A 20,497-nucleotide genomic window follows, 5' to 3' on the forward strand; every position below is an offset into this window, starting at 1 on the left:
TTTGTCATAGGCTTCTTCACATGCATGGATGTGCTGCGTGCCTCTTAACTCTCTGTGAATTGCGCATGCTCAGAATGCTCCCCGCCACAGAACCACGATTGAGAGGTCCATGCATGTGCAGAAGCCTATTGCCACAGCTGTGTGTTACCGAGGGGATAATGGCACCCTGGAGGCCAGCAGAACTTAAAGGGACTCCGAGCAGTGCAGAAACTATGGAAAGATGCATATCATTTTAAAGCGCTCTTTCTCCTCTTTGCAATAATATATAAAAACCACCACCCTACGCTTTTTAGTTTTCGCTATTTTCGCGATCGAAATTGCCGCGGCCGCGACTTCAATCGCGAAAATAGAGAAAACTAAAAGGCGTAGGGCGACGATTTAGGTGTCGCCAGAAAGAGGAGAAAGAGAGCTTTAAAATGATATCCATCTTTCCATAGTTACATTGTATTACACAGGGCGACTTTTTCTGCTGAATGGAGCTGCTGACTTTGAGAAAAAGTCGCCCTGTGTAATACAATATAACTATGGAAAGATGGATATCATTTTAAAGCTCTCTTTCTCCTCTTTCTGACGACCCCTAAATCGTCGCCCTACGCCTTTTAGTTTTCTCTATTTTCGCGATTGAAGTCGCGGCTGTGGCAATTTCGATCGCGAAAATAGCGAAAACTAAAAGGCGTAGAGCGGTGGTTTATATATCATTGGAAAGAGGAGAAAGAGAGCTTTAAAATGATATGCATCTTTCCATAGTTTCTGCGCTGCTCGGAGTCCCTTTAAATGCTGGACCAGATAGACGTCTAGGTGTTGGAAGAAGCCTCAGGGTAAGAAAAGCTTAACATTTTTTATTTAATCTTGGACATCCTTTAATTTTGTGTCCTGCCTTTAACTGTGTTTTCATTATCTGTAATATGTTTATCTTTTTACAGGTGGGATAATACAGAAATTGAGCGGTTGAGTCCCTGGGATATGGACATCATTCCCAATGATAGTAAGTTTCTTTTATTATTATGTTTCTCTCATATAAGGAGTTATTCCAGGCAGAGATATTCATGTTTATTAGTAAATCAGCTCCTTGCTGCTAGATAAAAGCTCCTCTTCTTATGCACAGACAACTGTCGGCTGTCATTAGTCGAGTATGAAGAGTTCATTTTGAATGTTGTAAGGTATCATGGACAACCCCACCACAGGTATTGCAAAATGAAGGCTAGAGACACTGAAGCAAAAAAAAAAAATTGATATGAATTGGTTCTGTAGTACGGATAATTGCTAAAACATTAGTAGCAAAGAAAATATTCTCATTTTTGTTTTCAGTTAGTTTTTTTTATAACACTACATCATTCTCTAATATTTGCAGTTTACACACTACTCAGCATTGTAAATGATTTTACACAGCAGTCTAGTGAACTTTTGACCTGTCCTGAACTGTTCTCTGCAGAGAAAAAGAAAATATTTTGACAGACAGTTGAGATAACAAACAGAGCTCTCTGTGACTTTGAAAGTGTGGAGCTCAATGTGAATTTGCATAGATAACTAAAGTTTCTTAACTCTTCCTGTACTGGGAACAACATTAGACTTATGTCTCTGCTCCTAATGTTTTATTTCTTAGCTGTACTACACATACAAATCATTATATCATAATATGTTTTTCGCTTTAGTGTCTCTTTAAGTATAGTTAAGCTTAATGTGAACTGAGCACCATTTTTAGCATCCGTTAATAAAAAATAAAAAAAGTTTACCTTTTCTTTTTACATATAAAAGTTTAGCAGAGGCGTTTATTAACCTACTTCCTCCTACTTCCATTGCCAAAGTTTCAGGTATAGAAGGACTGATGTAATTCTTTTATTGCACTCATTAGCAGAGAGCAAACAAAAGCTCAGCGGGGGGTAGATAAAACTCTGTTCTTCAGAGTTTACAGAAGTCACAGATGCTATCGTCACACCTACCCCTAGATAAATAATGGGCAGCTAGAAGGGGAGGGGGAACATGGCAGCTCTCATAGCTATTATGCTGGGCATGCACGGCTCGTTTTTGCCACTCTATTCTCCCGTTCAATCCTCTTGCCGCTTGATTCTGCAATCAATTCTCTTATCTTCCGCTTGTTTTTCTTTTTTCCATTCACTTCTATCACAAGTCGAGTGGCGAAACGATCAAGCTGGAGATTGGACATGTTGGAAATTATCTATGGAGCCATCTAAATGGCTCAAAAACTATATCTTCACACCTTCTCTCTGAATAAACTCTATGAAGTAGTTGTTCTAATAACACCCCCCCTCTGTTGATGAAAGGCATTGCTTACATCTTACTAATGTGTGCAATAAAACCATTACATTAGACCTTAGCTGCCTGAAACCTCTGCGGTCAGGCAGTCTGGCTGAAGTAAGCTCATAAAACCTCTGCCAACTTTTAAATGTAAAAAGAAAAAAGGTAAAATAGAAGTTTTTCTTTAACCACTTCCCAACTGAGGGGTTTTACCCCTTGAGCACCAGAGCAATTTTCACCTTTCAGCGCTCCTTCCATTCATTCGTCTATAACTTTATCATTACTTATCACAATGAAATGAACTAGATCTTGTTTTGTTTTTTTTGCCACCAATTAGGCTTTCTTTAGGTGGGACATTACGCCAAGAATTATTTTATTCTAAATGTGTTTTAACCTCCCTGGCGGTAAGCCCGAGCTGAGCTCGGGCTATGCCGCACAGGGAGATATCTCAGCCCCTGGTGGGGCGATTTTCACAATGTAAAGTGCTGTGCGCGCAGCTAGCACTTTGCTAGCTGCGCGCACAGCTTGATCGCCGCCGCTCTGCGGCGATCGCCCGCACGCAGCGGCAGAAGAGGCCCCCCCGCCAGAGCCCTGCGCTGCCCGGACCAATGAGTTCCGGGCAGCGCTATGGGCTGGATCGAGTGCGCCTGACGTCAGGACGTCTGCTGACGTCCATGACGTCATGCCGATCGTCGCCATGGCGACAGGAGAAGCCAAACAGGGGAGCGCGTTATATACGCGTTCCCCTGTTTGCTATTGTTGCCGGCGGCGATCGGACTAGAGGGCCACATGCGCCCTCTAGTGGTGTTTCATGTAGCTACCACTCTGGTAGCTTTACATGAAACAAAAAAAAAAAAAGTTTTTTTTCACTATTCGAAAAAAAAAAATTAACCGCCAGGAAGGTTAATGGGAAAATAGGAAAAAATGTGGGGAAAAATTTATTATTTTTCAGTTTTTGGCCTTTATAGTTTTTAAATAATGCATGCTACTGTAATTAAAACCCATGAAATTTATTTGCCCTTTTGTCTCGGTTATAAAACCGTTTAAATTATGTCCCTATCAAAATGTTTGGCACCAATATTTTAATTGGAAATAAGGTGCATTTTTTTTTCAGTTTTGCGTCCATCCCTAATTACAAGCCCATAGTTTATAAATTAACAGTGTTATACCCTCTTGACATAAATATTTACAAAGTTCAGTCCCCAAGGTAACTATTTATGTATTTTTTTTATTGTAATTTATTTTTTTTTAATTACAAAAAAAAAATTGGGGAGTGTGGGAGGTAAGGAGTTAATTTTGTGTGTAAAACTAATCTATTTGTAAGTGAAAAATGCTTTAGGGTGTAGTTTTACTTTTTGGCCACAAGATGGCCACAGTAACATTTTGTTTATGCGACCTGCAAGCGTCCGGAAGGACGCTTGCAGGAAGTACAAAGAGGCTGGGAACTTTTTTCTTTTTCACAATGATCGCGCTGCTTATCGGAGAAGCAGCGGATCATTGCGGGGCTTAGATCAACGAACGGGAATGTATTTTTCCGTTTATTGATCTCCAGGCGAGTGGCCGGCGGCGTGTTTACGAGCGGGAGTGCGCGCCTGAGCAAGCGGGCAGCGGCGGGAGCGCGGAAAGTACGCATTTCTCCGTCCCTGGTGGTGAAAGGATGGAAAAAGGGACGGAGAAATGCGTACGCATGGAGGTAAAGTGGTTAATAATCACACATTGTTGGCATGCATTTTAATGTGCTATTGAGATGCCCTGGGTGCTCAGTTCACTTTAAGTGCTAACAAGGTGGGTTAGGCATCTATAAGAAAATGCTGAAAAACAAAGATCCCAGGTGCTGATAAATAAAGGATGGTGAAAGTGCCAAAAGCAAGGTTGAATCCCACACCCAAGCTCTACATATGTCTTTCAGCTAGCACTGTGCAGAGGAAATCGGAGAACCTGAACCTACAGCTCCATACTGCCACGTCTGCCATAAACATGCTAGAATTACTGTATATTCTGGCGTATAAGACTACTTTTTAACCCTTGGAAATCTTCAGAATAATCATGGGTCATCTTGTACAATGAGTGTCATTGATGCAGGGTGATACGCCCCATCCTGCTACCGCCTCTCAGATCTTGCTGCTGAGGTCTGTAGTGAAGCTGTGCAGGCGCACATGTGCAAGATCTGAGAGGCAGAGGAGGAGGTAAATAGGATACAAGGGTGAGCCAGAAGGGTGAAAGAGGCGTGTTTTATGCAGGGGCGTAACTAGAAATCACTGAGCCCCCCCCCCCCCTGCGAAACTTTGGATGGGGCCCCCTCCCGCCAAACTGCTCCTAGCATCAGCTTATTACACTCACTCTGTCCATCTCTGATGAAGCAGAACTGGCTCTGCAGCCTTCTCCAGCATCAGTACAGTACAGAGCACTTGGGGAGGGGTAGAGAGGTTGGGGGTGGGGTGCTGTACAGAAGAGCCTGCTAGACACTGAATAGGGAATGTCTACAAATCTTTGTCTGCAAAACGTTGTATGATTCCTTATCAGTGGCTGAGCAGATGCAGTCTCTCCTCCTTAATTGTCAGTCTCTCAGGACGGGGCCCCCTGTGGCTTCTGGGCCCCCCTGCGGCTGCATCCCTTGCAGGGTCTATTGTTACGACCCTGGTTTTATGTGCACAGCACGAACTATTCTTCCATACTGCTCTGATTAACAGGTAGAAAAGGAGAGCTGACCAATCCACTTAGGGAGAGTTGACCAATCCAACCAGTCAATCGCCTATATACTGGGTACCACATACAGTACAGCACCAGTATCTGTTCATACATTGCACCAGTTTATGATTTCTTTTCATTTTTATTTGGTGTGCGTTGGAAGAGGGGTAGTATTTTACGGCGAGTATATCGGCGTAAAATACGGCGAGTATATCCCTGTCTCTTCTCTCTGCAGTATATCCCAAACTCTATATTTTAACTCGAAAAGTTGGGGGGTCGTCCTATACGCTGGAATATATGGTAGTTGTCCTCCCTACTTATGCTGCATTGTACAATTTAATGGCAGGTGTTTTGCTAGGATAAAGGACTGACCAGACAAGGACTTGCCTTTGGACGTTGGTTAGCTTAATTAGATTCTGCAGTAAACCTATGAAGAAAATGTCTTTAATTACTGTATATACTCAAGTATAAGTATAGAAATTTAGGTTGGATTCACTTCATAAAAGTATGGGGGTCGACGTATACACGAGTCATGGGCAACATTGAGCACACTGATGTGTGTACTAATAGTGACATTCCCATGTGCAGCAATTTACCCTGTGGTAAGTGATACTTTGAGGAAAGGAAATGCCAAGAAAACACAGGTGTGAATGTCCTGGCCACAACAATTAACAAGGAAAGGGGCATGGGGGAAGTACTGGGCTGCATAAAAGGGAGTGAATATTGGTAATTGCAGCACTTGGGGGGCCTGGAGGAGGCATTGGCTGCACTTATGGACAGGAGGGGTTAATGGCTGCAATACTGTATGCAGTGCAGTCATTCGCCCCAAGTGCAGCCATTAACTTTGCTGGGTAGACTTATACTTGAGTCAATAAAAAATTCCAGCTTAAGAGGGTTGATTTTTGGAGTCAACTTGTATTCGAGTATGGGTAGTTTTTTGGCACAATTCCTGTTGATTTATCCAACATAGCTTGTTCTGCAAATAGTCTGGCATCTACTTGCCATGTAGGATCCCTGTGTCTAAATAGTAGTTTGATAACCTACCCTGATTTTATGTAAAAGCAGCTGTTGGTTATATGAATAGAGTGCTGAGGTTTCATTTGCCACTTTCTTTTTAGTGTACAACCACACACTAATCTTTCAGTCTTTTCAGATTTCACTGTTTCATTACCCTCATTTACCCATAGCATACTTTATTGAGGAGCCTCTTTCCATTTTGTGACCAGGCCCAGAGTGTAACTGGAGAGGCATACCAGGCCCAGAGTGTAACTGGAGAGGCATACCAGGCCCAGAGTGTAACTGGAGAGGCATACCAGGCCCAGAGTGTAACTGGAGAGGCATACCAGGCCCAGAGTGTAACTGGAGAGGCATACCAGGCCCAGAGTGTAACTGGAGAGGCATACCAGGCCCATAGTGTAACTGGAGAGGCATACCAGGCCCAGAGTGTAACTGGAGAGGCATACCAGGCCCAGGGTGTAACTGGAGAGGCATACCAGGCCCAGGGTGTAACTGGAGAGGCATACCAGGCCCAGGGTGTAACTGGAGAGGCATACCAGGCCCAGGGTGTAACTGGAGAGGCATACCAGGCCCAGGGTGTAACTGGAGAGGCATACCAGGCAGATTTCACACACCCCTATGAAGAATTTGGAGATTGTGCAAGTCCATTAGTGTACCGTATGTTTTTCAGCTGTGGAAGAAATCTGGAGCTCCTGGGGATTTTCCGACAGGCCTCAGTTTACTAAGGGCAGTTTGGTAAAATACTGCATTCAGTATTTTACACTTTTTCCAAATTCACTAAGATTACCCGCATGTAGTAGAAGTTTGGTAATATGCTGAAAAAAACATGCTTTAATTCACTAAGCTCTGCTCAGTAAGGGCTCGTTCACACCTAGGGCGTTTTGTGTTTTTTTTTTTTAGCGCTGGCAATTTTTTTAAAAACGCCCTAAAATCGCTTGTGCAATGAATCCTTATGGGATAGCTCATATCAGCGCATTTCGTCTGCTTTTCGCTCAGCAAAGCGGTGCCTGTACCATTTTTAGGGCGTTTTTTCTACAATGGAAGGTATAGGAAAAGCGCAAAACTCTAACAAAATCTCTTTATGCTGCAATTGCGTTCGCGCTTTTAAGAATAAATACATTGTATTTATTCTTTTCCGGGTCAAAGAGTTCACTTCCTGACTTGTGTCAGGAAGTGAGGAAGTGAACTCTGCAACAGTGCCTTGAAAAGCGCTTTACACAGAATTGTAGCACGCAGGGTGTAGCACGCAGGTAAGGCCCGGGAGGGGAAAAAAAAATCACTCTCAAAATCACAAAATGCGGCAGTTGTTGATTTCGATTTTAGATGTGAACAAAGTCTAAGTCTCACTAGCTGTGGAGCAGGTCAGATAGCAAGCTATCAGTCTTCCCTTACAAGTTTATGCATGAGCTGTTCTATTTTCTGTTTATTGCATCCCCAGCACCCTTTTAAATGTGCATCTATGCTAACTACAGAGAGCTCTTCTGTGTATCAGTAAACAGATATGCACATCTACAGTGATGCGGAAATGAATATATATATTAAAAAAAAACAGTTTCACTTACCTGGGGCTTCTGCCAACCCCTTGCAGCCTTTCTGCCCCACGCCAGTCCTCCACGATTCTCTGTTCTTTCGCCGCCAGCTGCTTTCGGCGTATCTTCTTATGCATTCCCGTCCGCAGTAGCGTCCTGTGCTAATAGCGTAGGATGCTATTGCGGAGAAAGATACGCATGTTCAACGGCGCGCATGCGTAGTTGCCGCGTCGGGGATACCGAAAGTAGCCAGCTTCGGGAAAACGGAGGATTGTGGAGGACCCGAGTGGGACAGGGAGGCTGCAAGGGGCTGGCAGAAGCCCCAGGTACGGTAAGCGAAACTTGTTTTTTTAATAGATATATTAAGTTCCGCTTTAAATGTTTCCTGCTCTTCTAATCTGAAATCAATGATTCTATCTAATCAATTGGGTTAAGAAGCAGGGCTGTGTGGCTCCCCCTATTGGCTGTCTGCTACATCTTTCAACTTTTACCACATTGAGGTTGTGAGTTACCGGCTGGTCAGAGCTGGAGATACTGAACACTTTTACTCGATTTACTGAATGCTTTAATCTCTGTGAATTTCTTGAAGCAGGAAAATACCATAATAATTCCGACAATCCTTTTTTACCTACTTTTTCAATAACTGAGTGCTGAAAAGTTATTTTAAACAGAAGATGAAAAATGATCTCCTTGGAGCAAACTTAGGAGGAAATGGGAATTGCATAAGGGCCGTGGTCTCCCAGAGTGCTCTGGGAGGAGAAGTCTTTGTAACATCATAGACTAGGCTAAACCTCACTGGGAGGGGGCAGGGTTACATACTAATATACAGCAATAGATAGATACAGGAAGTGTTTGTGATGCTGAAATCAGGATAATTAACATAAAACTGGGTATCCTGAATACCATATACATTCTTCTTGCCGCTAGTCTACTTTAGGGGACCCAGCAGAGGCCTAGCTAGGCTTTTCAGCACCCGGGGACAGACTGTTTTTGCACCCCCCCCCCCCCCCCCCCAGTGCTGTGCCTGGGGATATCTGTTCCCCCTTGCCCACCCATAGCTACACCTCTGGGACCCAGCAGGAAACCTCATAGGCAACAGTTTTCCAATCAAAGTACCCTCTACACTACAGTGTTGTGGTTGGCTGATTAGCGTGGAAGTAGTTTGACAACCTGTTGGAAACCTAGCAGTTTGATAGGGTGCCGTTCACCCAATCACGTTAGCTGAATTTCCCTGTAAGGTTTTCTGCTGGGTCCCCTAAAGGAGACTAGCGCCTACTTCTTTATGATCTTGCGGTGCCTCTTTAACTCAGCCTATGATTTCTGGTTTCCCTCTTTCTAGTGCTTCCCCCTGAGGAACCAGGGTCCAGCGTCTCCATAACACTTGATGAGCTGGATGCTTTGCTCTATCGCCCCCAAGAGGGAGAATGGGGGGATAGCGACCAGCATAGTCAATGTGAACGAATTATTTGTGGCATCGATCAGCTCCTTAACCTGGGTAAGATATTAAGACAATGTTAAACAACTTCATTGTGTTCAAATAGTGAGTGGTGGTTATAGGAAAACCATATTCCCTGTAATGAAAGGGCAGAAGAGGTGAAGTCCACTGCCTGACACACTCGCTCATATATACGGTATGTGTCACATGGTGCTTGATATGGCGTTGCCCATAACTGGGGTTGTCTAGACAGGATAGACTTTGATATTGGAGTATATGCTATAATAATGCTGAGAAACATGGGCCTGTGGGGTACAGCACAATGACATTTGTGAACACAATATGGTGATTGCTGATGGCTCCTTTAGGAATACTGTGATCATCACTACTTTGGTGATCTGAAATAGAACATTATTTCAGTACAAGTTATTTTTGGTCATCATATTTTATAATCCTTTATTCCTATATAAGTATATTAAACTGTATTGTTTGTTTTGCCTTGATAAAGGGGACCCACAAGGGCTCTGAAAACAAAAATTTGGCATCTACATTGTTCATGCAATAAAAGGATTGGAACTTTGATTGGGCTTGATGTGTGTAAGTTTCTATACTTTTGCTGATTTCATTGATCTACTCCAGAATTGGACAGTCCTGCATCCACCAAAGGTGTGCAGCTGCTAGCCACTAACATACAATTGTATGTTGCAGTGTAGTGAAGTCATCTCAATTATTATTCCACTTTTAGTCCACCTTGTTTAGCAGAAAAATGAAAATTTGTACTGTTGGTGCGCCATCTAGTGGCTGCCTAACTACATAAAACTTTTTCAAGTGAGGCAAACTTTTTTTTCCGTAACAAATGTATTTTAAGAAAGTTTTTAATTGTACTGAAATTGATGTTTTTACAGATATTGCCGCACCTTTTGCTGCTCCTGTGGACTTAAATGCGTACCCAGCATATTGTATGGTGGTGTCCTACCCGACAGACCTCAGCACCATCCGCATGAGGCTTGTGAACCGTTTCTACCGGTAAGATTTTATATATTATTTTATTATTATTTTATTTATATAGCGCCAACATATTCCGCAGCGCTTTACAAAGCACAATAGGACGACAAGGGGCACATAGATACACAAACAAAATGTACAACAGAGTTCCAAACAGCACAAATATTGTGACAAAAACAGTAAACATTAGGAGGACCACCCTGCTCTTGCAAGCTTACAATCTAATGCGTAGTGGGGGACACACTAGGTAAGGTGGTGGTGGATGGATGAGGCAGTGATTCTTTGCCTCTGATTATATTGTGTCAGATAAGTAAATAAGGGCTATAGAATGTTATAAGCTTGTTTGAAAAGGTGTGTTTTAAGAGTGCGTTTGAAGATGTCCAGGTTTGGAGCATGGCGTACAGGCTGTGGAAGAGAGTTCCAGATAAGGGTTGATACTCGTGTAAAGTCCTGGATGCGAGCATGAGAGGAGGTGATCAGCTTAGAGGCCAGGAGAATTTCTTGGGAGGAGCGGAGGTTGCGGGAGGGACAATATCTTGAGATTAGTGATGAGATGTATGGAGGGCACAACTCATGGAGGGCTTTGTATGTTAGTCAGGAGTTTGAACTGGATCCTTTGGATAATGGCTAACCAGTGGAGAGAACGGCACAGTTGGGGCTGCATCGGAAGAACGTATGGAGAGGTGAATGAGGCGGGCCGCTGAATTTAGAAGGGATTGGAGAGGTGTTAGCCTTTTTTTGTGGTAGACCACAGAGCAGGGTGTTGCAGTAGTCTAGGTGGGAGATGATTAAGGCATGTACAAGCAATTTGGTGGCCTCTTGTGTGAGGAAGGGACGGATACGGAATATATTTTTGAGCTGGAAATAGCAGGTGGTGGTTAATGAGGCAATGTGAGGTTTAAAGGAGAGCTCTTAGTCAAGTATAACCCCCAAGCAGTGGGCCTTAGTGGTTGAGGTTATTGGGGTGTTATCTACCGTTATGGTTGCAATTGGTGGGGGTGTAGATAGCGATAGTGGAAAAATCACAATTTCCGTTTTACTCATGTTGAGTTTGAGGAAGCGGGAGGACATAAATGCAGAAACGTTTTAATCAGTAGACAGTCAGGGACTCTAGATAGTAATTAAGTAGACAGTTTGGGACTCTAGATAGTAGTGATGACAGATCAGGAGCTGAGAGATAGATTTGGGTGTCATCCGCATAGAGGTGATACTGGAAGCCTAAAGAGTTAATTAGTTGTCCCAGGCCATGAGTGTAGACTGAGAAAAGAAACGGCCCAAGAACAGAGCCTTGAGGAACACCAACAGACAGTGGGCGTGGGGAGGAATTGGTATTAGAGAAGGGCACAGTGTAAGAGCGTCCAGAGAGATGAGAGGAGATCCAGGAATGTGCTTGTCCCTTGATTCCTAAAGATGACAGTGTCTGCAGAAGCCGAGCATGATCAACCGTGTCAAAGGCAGAGGAAAGGTCAAGGAGTATTAGAATGGAGAACTGGCCTTTGGATTTAGCTACCAGTAGGTCGTTAGCAACCTTTGTGAGGACAGTTTCGGTAGAATGGTGTGTGCGGAATCCAGATTGAAAGGGGTCAAGTAAGGAGTTTGTAGAGAGAAAGGCAGATAATTCTGAATGGATGTGACGTTCCAGCAGTTTAGAAGCAAAGGGGAGGAGCGAGACAGGACGGTAATTTGATAGAGAAGTTGGATCAAGAGAGGGTTTTTTGATAAGTGGTGTGATGATAGCTTGTTTGAATAAGGAAGGAAAAGTGCCAGTGGAGATAGAAAGATTGAATAGAGTTGTTAGAACGGGATTAAGGGAGGAGGAAAGCTGGGGGATTAGATGAGAGGGAATGGGATCCAGGGCACAGGTAGTGAGATGCGCTTTGGAGATTAGTGAGGAAAGACACTGTTCTGTGAGTGTGGTGAAAGATATTAGAGTGGGAGAGTGGTCTTGTGGGTTGGGGGGAAGGCAGTTAGCAGTGGGCGAGGGTGCAGGTGGACAGAAGGAATCTACAGGTGATGATTGAGCTGGTAAAAGTGTTTGCGTGTTGAAGCTATTACGTATTGCATCAATCTTGCTTGTAAAGTATGATGCAAAGTCATCAGCTGACAGACATGTGGTAGGGGGAGGAGGTAGGGGACGAAGTAGGGAGTTAAAGGTGTTGAACAATTGTTTTGGGTTGTGGGACTGTGAGGAAATAAGCGAGGAGAAATAAGACTGCTTAGCAGAGGTGAGGGCATCCCTGAGCTCCTGCATAGTTTGTTTGTAGTGGTGGAAGTCCTCTACAGCAGTGCTCTTTCTCCAGCACCTTTCTGCCACCCTGGAGCGCCTTTTCAGCTGTTTGATTTGTTCAGTGAGCCAGGGCTGCCTGTTAGTTTGGCGGGGGCAGGTGGTGGTGAGTAGGGCAGCTGAATTCATAGCAGAGGAGACTACACTAAATAAGTGACTGGATGCTGCCTCTGGGTCAGTGTAGGATGACAGAGTACTTAGAGGTTGCAAGGCCTCAGTCAGGGTATTCAGATCCAGGTTGCGGTAGTTCCTGCGCATGACCGTATGGTGTAGTGTTGGAGGAGTTGACGGTAGAGAAGAATTGATTGAGAAGGTAAGAATGTTGTGGTCTGACAGGGGGAAGTAGAGTGTTTTGGAAGCTTGAAATAGAACAGAGGCGGGTAAAGACAAGGTCAAGAGTGTGGCCGTCTTTGTGGGTGGGAGTGGAGGACTATTGGGCGAGGTCAAACGAGGAGGTGAAAGAGAGCAGTTTGGTGGCAGTAGGGCAGTTAGTGTCGATGCGTATATTAAAATCTCCAATGATGATAGAGGGTATATCAGTGGAGAGGAACTGGAGAAGCCATGCTTAAAAGTGATCAATGAAAGTGGAGGCTGGACCGGGCGGGCGGTAGATAACCGCAATCTGAATGGTATGGAGAGTAGAGACGGACAGCATGAACTTCAAAGGATGAGAGTGAGAGTGAGGGCAGTGGTGTGAGTGGCTTAAAGGAGCAGTGTTCAGAGAGGAGGATCCCCACCCCGCCTCCCTGTTTGTGGCCAGGTCTAGGGGCATGACTAAATTTTAGACCACCATGTGTTAGAGCAGCTGGAGACGCCGTGTCTGATGGAGTTAGCCATGTTTCAGTGAGCTCCAGAAAGGTGAAAGTGTTGGAGATGAACATGTCATGAATAAAGGCCAGTTTATTACAGACTGAGCGGGAGTTCCATAGAGCCCCAGATATGGGGAGGGGAGAGCTGGGAAGAAGGGGGATGTCAATAAGGTTGTAGGTGTTCTGGGAGGGGAGGTGGTGGGGTTTGTTATTGGTGGAGTTGTAGTCTGAGCAGCGTGAGGTCTAGGAGTGGGCCCTGGGTTTGGTGATATGTCCCCAGAAGCCAGGAGTAGTAGTAGGCAGAGCAGAGAGATGTGGGGGTGAGACTTGTGTGTATGCAAGTTAGGTTTAGTGAGAGCAGAGGAGGGGTAGTGTGAGCAGAGAAATAGGAATAGTTTGTGGCTAGAGAGAAGGTGAGACGATAGCAGAGAGGGAGCAATGTGTATAGTGTTGCTGGCAGTGGGAGGATGAAGTGACATGTGAATTTTCAGGAGCAGAAGGCAAAATGAAATGGTTGAGAGAAACATCTTATACATTCTGAAGTGCTATATAGGGAGATCGATAGCTGACAGCAGAAGGGTGGGGTATGTTTAGAAACCGGAATTGCAGAAACAAGCCAGCATATGGTGAAACGGATAAAAAACAGTTAAAGGGACACTGTAGGGGGTCGGGAGAAAATGAGTTGAGCTTACCCGGGGCTTCTAATGGTCCCCCGCAGACGTCCTGTGCCCACGCAGCCACTCACCGATGCTCCGGCCCCGCCTCCGGTTCACTTCTAGAATTTCAGACTTTAAAGTCTGAAAACCACTGCGCCTGCGTTGCAGTGTCCTCGATCCTACTGATGTCACCAGGAGCATACTGCGCAGGCCCAGTATGGTCTGTGTCTGCACAGTACGCTCCTGGTGACATCAGCAGGATCGAGGACATGGCAACGCAGGCGCAGTGGTTTTCAGACTTTAAAGCGGAATATAACCCTGCATTTCAACTTTGCTCTAAAACATTATTTACAGCATATTATATGCAAAAAGCAATTTTTTTTTTTTTTACTAGACCAGCATTGGAAGGGTTAAACACAGAGGTTTAAGGTTCTGGGAGATATATGCAGAAGTTCAGATTGTTACATTCTATTTAGTTATATGTATCTATTGAGAAATGTTACACACTCTTTGGCTGTCCTCCAGCTCCTGAGAGAGTCACATTCAACACTTAGATACATTTATGTAAACAACATGTATCTTTGTCAGCTTCCGATGGGTCTGCAGAAATCTCCAGGAACTTTAAAGCTGTGTGTAACCCTTCCAATGCTGGTCTAGTAAAAAAAAAATGCTGGTTGCATATATTATACTGTAAATAATGTTTTAGAGCAAAGTTGAAATGCAGGGTTATATTCCGCTTTAAAGTCTGAAATTCTAGAAGTGAACCGGAGTCGGGGCCAGAGCATCGGTGACTGGCTGTGCGGGCACAGGACGTCTTTGGGGGACCATTACAAGCCCCGGGTAAGTTCATCTCATTTTCCCCCGACCCGCCTACAGTATTCCTTTAAGTAGCAAACCATGTAACCGAAGTGCAGAGTCTCCTGGCAGTTCCCTCTGTTCCCTTCTGGTCTAATTCGGGTCTTTTGCTGTGCACTTTAAATCATGTACTTAAAATTAATGCACATCTGACTACAGTCATATCTGACTTAGGGACTAAATTAAATAGACAGCAGAAGGGATGGAGATGTGTGCTGGAATGAGGGCCAGGTGTGAATGGTCAGGCATGGGCTGTGGGAGGCTGGGTCAGTCTACAGACATGCAAATTATGACTTATTATATAACATCTGTCTTGGTGGTTGTGTCTTTGACATGTTGGTTATTGTCTTTGCAAGTTTACCATATAAACCAGTAATATGTATCTTTCCAGGCCCCTAATTTCAATCTATTACAGTAGTACATCCTTTGTACCATTGTACGTATTTATTGTCCAGTGCTGCGTAATATGCTGGCGATTTATAAATACAATAAATAGTGAAAGAAAAGCCAGCACCTATTGGTATTAATATTATGACATCTTCCGCAGTACTTTACAAAGGACATTTGACATGTCCATGTTTGTCATTTAGTGGAGCTGACAAGGCCGCTACACACTTGCCATTCCTAAACATTAAAGCACTTCTGAAGTCACAAAAAAACCCAGAAAATAAACTTCTATTTAAAATGCTTAGCTCTCATAGATTCATACATAGATGACATTCTCATTGTCCTCCCTTCTTCCGTTTTCCCACTTTTGTTGCTTTAAAGTTGACGCCTCCATTTTAAAGATGGCGCTGATCCTGGAAGCTTTTGGGTCCGTGCTCTGTTAGAGCATACTCTGCGATGTAGGCGGGAACTATTATGCATGGGTGGCTAAGGGGCATGGACTGGGGGGAAATGGGCGAACTAACAAGGATATGGTGTGGAAAGACTGTACATAGCAAGGAAATGAGCAGCGCTACTTAAAAACAGGCAAGTGCCTACCTGCAAAAGAGTGCAAGCCCCACTGGTGGGATATAATATACACCGAGCATACACATGACCTGTCTACCACTGGAGGAGGATGTTAGTTTCCAGTAACAGCTTGCATGTAACCTATTAAGTACTCGTCCCTCCCACTGCGAAGAAGTCAATCCTCCATGGAAGGGGCCTAACACTAACTAAATCCTAACCTATGTATATGCATAGCCTGGGTGCGGCTAATCAAGTAAAATTGAAAATTGCGCAAAAGGTGGATCAGCGCAACACCAGGCCACCTCCGAATGGCCTCCAATCAGAGGTGCGCTGAGCCCCCCCAGAAACTACAAGTTTAGTTAGTGTTAGGCCCCTCCCATGGAGGATCGACTTCTTCGCAGTGGGAGGGACGAGTACTTAATAGGTTGCATGCAAGCTGTTACAGGAAACTAACATCCTCCTCCAGTGGTAGACAGGTCATGTGTATGCTCGGTGTGTATTGTATCCCACCAGTGGGGCTTGCACTCTTTTGCAGGTAGGCACTTGCCTGTTTTTAAGTAGCGCTGTTCATTTCCTTGCTATGTACTAATTTATTTCGTTTTTGGTCAGCTGCTCCCACTTAACAGCCATGCTTTTGGTGTATATGCAGAGCTTCTGTTTGGGTTCAAGGTGCGTTTGTAGTTTCTGGGGGGGCTCAGCGCACCTCTGATTAGAGGCCATTCGGAGGCGGCCTGGTGGTGTGGAAAGACTGCCTCTTCCTCCATGCCCATATTCGGCCCAGTCAAATAATAGAAGTTGAGATTGCGGAGGCCTGGTGAGGAGCAGAAGGTAGGGATGAGCTCCGCAGAGTACAACTTGCTGACAGCGGTGGGAGGATTTAACTTACCTTTGTAGCCACCTATAGCTGATGCGCTACACCTCATGTTGCATCTCGTTCCCATCCCTCCGATACTTTCTCCTTCAAAACCAGAAGAAGGATGTATTGGGAGTGAGGTGGAGCACATCAGCTATAGGCGGCTACAAGGGTAAGTTTAACCCCCGCCGAGGCCAGAAAGTTGTAGCCGGAATTCAGATTCCAAACTGATGAGCTCTATGGAGCTCAACCCTAGCAGAAAGGTACGGAGGGTGCTATGAGCTATGGCACACCACCAAGAACATAGCTCTATGTTCTATATTGATTTGGTGGAACTCCATTCAGGGGTTCTTTAAGTGACTGGAAACCGTGAAAGACATAGCCCTAAATATTGTGTACACTTTTTTTTTTTCAAAGGCACCTGTGGAGTAGAGGTGGTGGGGGGGGGGGGGGGGGGGGGGGGGGGTTGTACTTTTTTCTTTATAGGCAGTTATTCATTTGTTCCCAGATCTGAACTTCCTCTCTGCTCTATAAGATGAGCAACAGTAGAATAACGTTAAACAAATCCTGCAATAAATCTGTAGTGTGTCTGCTTCCTGCTCTAATAGATGCAGACATGTTGTTAACATCCTGTGTTTACCAATTAGCTGCTCTGCCATGGCAGTTAGCTGACACAGCTGCAAGATCAAATTACAACTTGTGATTAGTCACAGATGAGGAGGAATTAGAGAGGCTAAACTCTCTAAATACATAGTGTGCATTTATCTATGCTTTCCTTCTGTCCTGTTTAAGAGTTCAGGTCCACTTTAAAGGGGTTCTTACCTGGGGCTTCTTCCGGCTTCCTGCAGAAGTCCTGTGCCCGCGGCAGTACTCAAGGCTCTTCCGGTCCACTGCCGCGGGTCTCTTTCAGTTTTGCCGACTCGCCTGCAGGCCGTGGCAGAAGTTTTTGCGTACTGTGCCTGCGCAGGATGCTCCCAGCAGCAGGATAGAGGACGGCCACGCAGGTGCAGTGGCGGTCGACTTGTAAATCGGCCAAACAGAAAAAGAGCCATGGCAGGGGACCAGAGGACCCTTGAGGATTGGCGCGGGCACAGGACTTCTGCAGGGGGCCGGTAGAAGCCACAGGTAAGTTAAACTGAGAACATTTTTTTTAAAGGTATACTTTATATATACATGGCTTTCAGCATTGTTTATGTACCTTCTAATAAGGCTGTTTGTGTTGCAGGAGGTTATCTGCGCTGATTTGGGAGGTCCGGTACATTGAACACAATGCTGCGACCTTCAATGAGCCTGACAGCAACATCATCAAATCCTCTAAGAAAATCACAAACCTGCTGCAAAAATTTATTATGTAATCTATCCTACATTCTTACCTATTTCAGTGTATGTTTTTGACAAATGAGTGTAATTCCACTAAAAATAATCTGATCAGTTCAGCTATGCACATGGCTTGAATTAATGCAGAAGGTTCATACTACCTACCTACATACTGACCACACAGTTACCCAGCCCCTCCATGATGATCCTAACTCAGTCTGTTGCTGCCGCCATTCACTTTGTGCAGGAGAAAATAACTAGCAAGACCTCCTGGATTTTGAAGCCAATTACTCATGAGGACACAGTGAGAGGCTACTGATTCCAGCTTCTATGCAAATTGTATTTAGTCCAAACTTTTTCATCCAAGGGCCATATCACTGTTGTTAGGGGCTGATTGCCCCTTGGCACACTATGCATATTGTACTGGTAGTCCCTGATTAAATGGCTAGGTAGGGACTGTAGGTTCTGTGACTTCACTGTGCCACCATTGCCCCCTCTGTCATCCTCCTATCACCCTGTGCTCCCTCTGTACACTCTCCTGTCTTATAGTGTTCCCTCCTCTCCCCCTAACCCTCCTTCAAGCTCTCTGTGCCTCCTCTTCTCTTTCTGTGCCTCCTCTGAGTCTCCCCATCCTTCTATGCCCCCTGTGTGGCGTTTCCTGAATCTCCTCATAAGCCCCTTCTGTGCCTCATGTCTTTCTCTGCCCACTCTAGTCACCCTGTGCTCCTGTCTATTGTGTCCCCCCGGTCACTCTTCCTGTACTTCTATGCACCCTTCTATCTCCCTGTGCCCCCTCCTGTCCCCCTGTACTCCCTCTTCCTCATCTGTGTGTCTTCTGATCTCCCCATGCCACTGCTTTACCCTCCTCTGTGCCTTCTCTCCATCTGTTGCCTCCTCATGCCCTGGACCCTTTTTTTTGCCTCTTTCTGTCCCCCTCTGTGCTTTCTCTTCTCCATCTCATGCCTCCTCTCTGCTGAGGAGTGCTTGATTTTAACATAACTTTATTCTTTCATGAGTTATTTACAAGTTTCTGACCACTTATAAAATGTGTTCAATGTGCTGCCCATTGTGTTGGATTGTCAATGCAACCCTCTTCTCCCACTCTTCACACACTGATAGCAACACCGCAGGAGAAATGCTAGCACAGGTTTCCAGTATCCGTAGTTTCAGGTGCTGCACATCTCGTATCTTCACAGCATAGACATTTGCCTTCAGATGACCCCAAAGATAGGTCTAAGGGGGTCAGATCGGGAGACCTTGGGGTACAGTCAACTGGCCCACGATGACCAATCCACTTTCCAGGAAACTGTTCATCTAGGAATGCTCGGACCTGCCACCCATAATGTGGTGGTGCATCATCTTTCTGGAAAAACTCGGGGAACGAGCCAGCTTCAGTGCATAAAGAGGGAAACACATCATCATGTAGCAATTTCGCATATCCAGTGGCCTTGAGGTTTCCATTGATGAAGAATGTACCCCACTATCTTTGTACCCCATATACCACACCGTACCATCAATTTTTTTTGTTCCAACAGTCTTGGAGGGATCTATCCAATGTGGGTTAGTGTCAGACCAATAGCAGTGGTTTTGTTTAACTTTTGTTTAACTTCACCATTCACATAAAAGTTTGCCTCATCACTGAACAAAATCTTTTATGTAAACTGAGGGTCCTGTTCAAATTTTAGTTTTGCCCATTCAGTGCGCCGATCTGGGTCATCCTCGTTGAGATGCTGCAGTAGCTGGAGTTTGTAAGGGTGCCATTTGTGAGAAGCTAATATCCGCCGAAGGGATGTTCGACTAATGCCACTCTCCAGTGACATGCAGCGAGTGCATACGCTGTGGGCTCTCACTGAATAAAGCTAGGACAGCCACTGAGGTTTCTTCATTAGTGACAGATTTCATGTGTCCACATTTTGGCAAATCCAACACTGAACCAGTTTCACGAAACTTAGCAAGCAGTTTGCTAACTGTAGCATCGGAGATGGGTGGTCTCGTAGGGTGTCTTGCATTGAAATCTGCTGCAATGACCTTGTTAGACCCTTAGGCTTCCCCCTCCCAAGGTAAGTATCCCCCAGAAGGCTTTTTTTTGGTACAAGTTCTCTTTAAAAAATCTATTTGAATTGTGTGGCAGGAACAGATCCCTCTCTGATCAGATTTCAAGCAGAGAGGAATCTATCTTTCGTGCATGTTTGGTGACCATCAGTCAGTATATGGCCACCTTTACATGAATTGCATATTATCATATCATAAATATCATCATTATAACTATTTAAAAAAACACAAAGGTTTTTGTTCTCTTGCAGGGACAGCAGCTGTACCAGTATTACAGACTTGTGCAATACTACTGAAGAGCTAGACTCCTGTGATGGACAGGTACGCCAGACCCTGACAGAGCCTCACACTGTGATTCTTGTGTGCAAAGTGTTGCAGAAAATGGTATTGTTGCCACAACGTATTCCAAACGTTATCCAACAGTAAAAATGTAGCAGCATTATGTACCGTATTATCATTGTCTTTTATACAGTTTGTTTTCAAGATTCCTTTTCCAGAATATGTAAATAATTGTATAGTTTGGCCACACCAAAATAACTCACCCTGCACATCTGTTCTATATCAATGGTTTGTCCTCTTTTGAGGTGATCATGAACTTTTCTGACAAGACAAAGCTGCAGCAGACTCAAAGCGCCAGAGCTGCAGCCACTAGCACTAGGGCGCGGCTGTGTTAGGGAGACACTTGCCCAAGGTCTCCTCACTGAATAGGCGCAGGCTTACTGAACAGGAAGAGTGGAGACTGGAACCCTGGTCTCCTGTGTTAGAGGCAGAGCCCTTAACTATTACA

The 20,497-nt window shown here is 44.7% G+C and overlaps 1 protein-coding gene and 1 long non-coding RNA gene across 4 annotated transcripts in view; one reads left to right on the forward strand and one right to left on the reverse strand.

Annotated features, from left to right (window-relative positions):
* The window catches only part of BRWD1 (bromodomain and WD repeat domain containing 1), a 195,674-nt gene that overhangs the window by 148,779 nt on the left and 26,398 nt on the right, over positions 1–20,497 (forward strand). For all 3 annotated transcript variants that reach the window (XM_068270377.1, XM_068270379.1, XM_068270378.1), the window contains exons 29-33: positions 924–985; positions 8,830–8,985; positions 9,831–9,951; positions 17,567–17,692; positions 19,962–20,031. In XM_068270377.1, coding sequence (XP_068126478.1) covers positions 924–985; positions 8,830–8,985; positions 9,831–9,951; positions 17,567–17,692; positions 19,962–20,031 — 535 coding nt within the window. The remainder of the gene's footprint in view (positions 1–923; positions 986–8,829; positions 8,986–9,830; positions 9,952–17,566; positions 17,693–19,961; positions 20,032–20,497) is intronic.
* Positions 1–20,497, reverse strand: part of LOC137547142 (uncharacterized) — a 112,369-nt gene that overhangs the window by 18,545 nt on the left and 73,327 nt on the right. The window lies entirely within an intron of this gene.

This window comes from Hyperolius riggenbachi, chromosome 2 (assembly GCF_040937935.1).
Source record: "Hyperolius riggenbachi isolate aHypRig1 chromosome 2, aHypRig1.pri, whole genome shotgun sequence".
Taxonomy (NCBI): Eukaryota; Metazoa; Chordata; class Amphibia; order Anura; family Hyperoliidae; genus Hyperolius; species Hyperolius riggenbachi.